The following is a 4,611-nucleotide window of genomic DNA, read 5'->3' on the forward strand; positions in this document are numbered from 1 at the left end:
TGTTTCTCTTTTTCTGTGAAATATCTATGATAAATTATAATCTCCTTGTAATTGAACTTGTTATTAGGCTAGAGAAGCTGTTGGCAGAAGTATTCCTAGATTTTCGAGTAAAACATAATTGTGGAAATAAAGAACAGCTGAAGGGGAAGATCAAGATACGTTTTCATGATATGCCGCCGCCTGCTGACAGGTACATCCAGCAGGCACATCCAAACTAAATATGTCTGTTCTTTATTTTTTTATAGCAAATGATGATCATCGTAATTCATAAATGCAGCGTCCAAGTTTTAGTGGCTTTCCTTGAATCCAATAACATCAACCTCGCCGAGCTGCATACATTTTATGATGGGAAAACTGCTACCTCCACCTCATTCTGGGGAAGAAGGGTTGGGAAAGGTTATGTTGATGATATAATCGAGAATCACCGGAACCATAGATCTTGGAATGGAGAGTTCGAATTGTCAGATATGGTGATCATCAACGGGAAATTTCGGATTCTGAAATCTGCTGAGGCGACAGCGACCAGTGATACAATGTGTAAAGATTTTCTGAAGCTGATTGACCTTCTTTTCAACCGTTACGAACTTCCCAATGCTGAAGGGAAGCCAACACCTCCGGCGTATTTTGATATTTTCCATCAAGAAGTCATGACGATGATGTCTCTGTATGACGATCCAGAACCACAGAAGTTTAGGGCATTTCAGAGATATTTGTCCCATCATCCGGCCTTCAAAGCACCGTGGGTGCGATCAGCATTGTTCGGTGATGTGTGGAGAGTTATCCAAGCTCTTCGTAGGATCATCCCAGGCGAATATAGTAAAAGAGATCCTTTCGATAGATTGAGGCAACATATTGGGGATTTTCTTGCTTCGGCGAAGACTGCCTGGGAATTTGCTAAGGTTTATGGATTTTCCCATACACCTGGAGAAACAGACATCAATAGGTATCGGAGCTGCCTGCTTGTTAATTTCTTGGAGTTCCTTCGTCACCTGGACGAACATCTCCTTGATCACACTAGAGTAAGTCTATCATTTAATGTAGTCCTTCCTAATCACATTTCTGTAGCAACCTTGGATATAAATATATCACTTTTTTGTATCAGAATAATAATGGCGAACAGAAAGTCAAGAACATTATCCATGTCGATCTGATGATTGGTGATGTTTATGAAGTTCAGGTGGCTACATTAATTCGTCAAATGATGTTAGACCTAACTGATGCACCGTAAGTTAGTTCTTCTTGTTTTCCTGTACACAGGTTTGTGTTTAATTTTGTTTTAATGTTATACTGGTGTTATTCTGCAGATTTGCCAGCTCATGGCGACATTATGAGATGTCTGAGTGAGTAGATGGAAATTTCTAATATTTACCAAACCGTTTTTATCCTTCTATTTTACTGTTGCACTGCAATGAGACCAATATCATATCTAATCATGATTTATTCCTGTAGATGTGAGCTGGACAATACTGATCCTGAAAGTGGAAAGGAAGATGAAGTGGAAGCAAAAGGTAACATGAATGCACATGAATGTTCTTTGTATGTCTTCTCTTCCCTGTCCTCATTGTGAAAATGTTGAGATCATTGTTCCTCCTTTGTCTTGGGTGCAGATATTTCTGATTCTGGAAGTAATATTGTTATCGGAAGTGTAAACGAAAAGAATGCGCAGTTAGGAGGTAATGTGAATGCACATGCATGAGCTTTCTGTACATCTTCTCTTCTCTGTCCCCATTCTGAAAATGTTGGGATTATTGTTCTTTTATCTCAGGCATGGATACTTCTGCTTCTGGAAGTGGAAGTAAATGATGGGCAGTAACAAAGGTACTATGTATGCTTTAGTTTTTGGGTGTCACCAATAATTCTTTTAGCATGTGAGGTATTAATCTAGAACACATTGTTCTGGATACTTGTACTTGTTATGAAGGTATTTGATATGCCAAGTAACACTTGGACGTGTTTTTTTCGGAGTTTTTCGTCCGTCACCTGATTACAACGTCAATGCATACCGATACATCTGTTTGGTAAACATTGGTTCCCGTTACTGCAACGAAGCGCTCTCTCTCTCTGCAGATTTCCAGCGCGAGTGCTCCCTCCCCCCGTTCCATCTGCCTTGATCCTCTTCTCCGTCGACCCTCCTGCGGCTTCAGCAGCGGCTTCTTCTACCCGAATCTCCTCTGCAATCTCTTCCTCCGTGGATCCTCTCTGCAATCTCTTCTCCGTCGACCCTCCTGTGGCGAGCAGCAGCGTCTTCTACCTGAATCTCCTCTCTTCCTCCGTGGATCCCCTCTGCTGCCGATCTTCTTCGTCGACCCTCCTCCGACGAGGAGCAGCACGAGCGCCCGCACTGTTCTCCGTTCTGTCACTCGAAGTGCTTGTTGCGTCTTCTTCTACCTGAATCTCCTCTCTTCCTCCGTGGATCCCCTCTGCTGCCGATCTTCTTCGTCGACCCTTCTCCGACGAGGAGCAGCACGAGCGCCCGCACTGTTCTCCGTTCTGTCACTCGAAGTGCTTGTTGCGAGCAGCCCTGCCACGCGAGGACCAACCGGTAGCCGCCTGTTCCCCACAGCGCCATGGGCCTTCCATGCGCCATTACCGACACATGTGTCGAACCAAACAGATTTCAGTTTTTACCAATACCGTTAACAGTACCAGTGTAATCTGATTACCTTTGTGTTTACATTACCTTTTCCCAACCAAACACACCCTTGGTTTAAGTTAAAAGTTTTGGATGTTGTGCAGTTTAAGTTTTTGACAAATATAATTATTTGTGCAGCAGCTCCCGCATCCTGCATCCTGCATCACCAAGCCTGGACAATGCTGTTTTAACTTTGCAGTGAAACTTTGGCGAGGCATACGAAACATGCACGAGATCGCAGGAAGACCTGTTCAATCATAATGACTACCGAGCAATCAATGTTGGAACTATGCCTACCCTGAAACATGTGTTGAATTTCGTTTTGTAACCCTCTTAACTTTATTACCCTACTAACTTTATTATTATTTTTATCACATAAGGAGTGCCTATTTATAGAATTCAAGCAACCTGTATAACCTGCTAGCGCTGAGTGTGTCGTAGATGATGTTTACCCCGGGAGGGGAAACGTTTGTGCTTGAACAATCCACACGTGATCTTGTGTTCCTGTGTTTCCTCATGCTGAGCGTGAGCGAGTGTGTCAAATAAATTGGCCTTTATGGTGCCATAGCTCCTGTCCTGCTAAAATATGCTAGAAGGGAGGATTTTCCAGCCTTAAAAACCACAGCAATCAAAGAATCTCATTGTTTTAGTTCTTATTAAATCTTGGACCCTGATAAAGTGTGGCACGAAGCAACTAGGGCCAAATGACTATCAGCACAGACCGCACCTATCACCGCATGTATGCACAAATGATGAAAGGTAAACTTTTGGTTTTTAGTTTTAAAATGTTTTCTCCAAAATTTAAAATCTCCTAAAAAATCGTTTCCACCATTAAATCTTATGAAATTAGATCCCATATTGAAATATTTCAACTATTTTTTCTTCTACGTTTGAAGTAAATTTTGACGTTATAAATGCCATGGTGAATTACTAAAATTTACCATTATTCATAAAATAATTTTGATATGATTCATAATTGAAAGATCAAGGATATCGCCTAGAGGGGGGAATAGGCGCTTTAAAATAATTACGGTTTAGGCTTGAACAAATACGGAATAAACCTAGCGGTTAATTTCGCAAGCACAAAACCTACGACAACTAGGCTCACCGATGTGCACCAACAACTCATGCTCAGCAAGATAAACTACTAGGTGATAGCAAGATATATGACAAGAAACAATATGGCTATCACAAAGTAAAGTGCATAAGTAAAGGGCTCGAGTAATAGATAACTAAGGCACGCGGAGACGATGATGTATCCTAAAGTTCACACCCTTGTGGATGCGAACCTCCGTTTGGAGCGTGTGGAGCCACAATGGTCCCTAAGAAGCCACTAGGGCCACCACAATATCCTCACACCCTCGCACAATGCAAGATGCCGTGATTCCACTAAGGGACCCTTGAGGGCGGTCACTGAACCCGTACAAATGACAACCCTTGGGGCGGTCACCGAACTCGTCAAATTGCTCGAGGTGATCTCCACAACCTAATTGGAGACCCCGACGCTTGCCCGGAACTTTACACCACAATGATTAAGCTCCGAACACCACCAACCGTCTAGGGTGCCCAAGCACCCAAGAGGAACAAGCTCAAGGGTACCAAGCACCCAAGAGTAATAAGCTTCTCAATTTGTAACTTTCACGTATCACCGTGGAGAACTCAAACTAATGCACCAAATGCAAGGACAAGGGCACACAGAGTGCCCAAGTCCTTCTCTCCCAAATCCCACCAAAGCAACTAATGCTAGGGAGGAAAATAAGAGGAAGAACAAGAAGGAGAACACTAAGAACTCCAAGATCAAGATCCAAGGGGTTCCCCTCACATAGAGGAGAAAGTGATTAGTGGAAATGTGGATCCAGATCTCCTCTCTCTCCCCCCACCCAAAACTAGCAAGAATCCATGGAGGGATTGAGAGATAGCAAGCTCGAAGAAGGTCAACAATGGGGGAAGAACACAAGCTCAAAGGATAAGGTTCATTG

General features: G+C 42.9%; 1 protein-coding gene across 3 annotated transcripts in view; it reads left to right on the plus strand.

Annotated features, from left to right (window-relative positions):
• Positions 1-3,197, plus strand: part of LOC119276284 — a 7,921-nt gene extending 4,724 nt beyond the window's left edge. For 2 of the 3 annotated variants that reach the window (XM_037557314.1, XM_037557316.1), the window contains 8 exons: positions 68-190; positions 278-1,019; positions 1,103-1,224; positions 1,305-1,340; positions 1,450-1,508; positions 1,608-1,673; positions 1,766-1,818; positions 2,771-3,197. In XM_037557314.1, coding sequence (XP_037413211.1) covers positions 68-190; positions 278-1,019; positions 1,103-1,224; positions 1,305-1,340; positions 1,450-1,508; positions 1,608-1,673; positions 1,766-1,803 — 1,186 coding nt within the window. In that variant the 3' untranslated portion in view covers positions 1,804-1,818; positions 2,771-3,197. The remainder of the gene's footprint in view (positions 1-67; positions 191-277; positions 1,020-1,102; positions 1,225-1,304; positions 1,341-1,449; positions 1,509-1,607; positions 1,674-1,765; positions 1,819-2,770) is intronic. The other variant, XM_037557315.1, reaches the window with a different exon arrangement.
• Positions 3,198-4,611: the final 1,414 nt, after the last annotated feature.

The sequence above is a fragment of the Triticum dicoccoides genome, chromosome 3B (genome assembly GCF_002162155.2).
Source record: "Triticum dicoccoides isolate Atlit2015 ecotype Zavitan chromosome 3B, WEW_v2.0, whole genome shotgun sequence".
Classification (NCBI taxonomy): Eukaryota; Viridiplantae; Streptophyta; class Magnoliopsida; order Poales; family Poaceae; genus Triticum; species Triticum dicoccoides.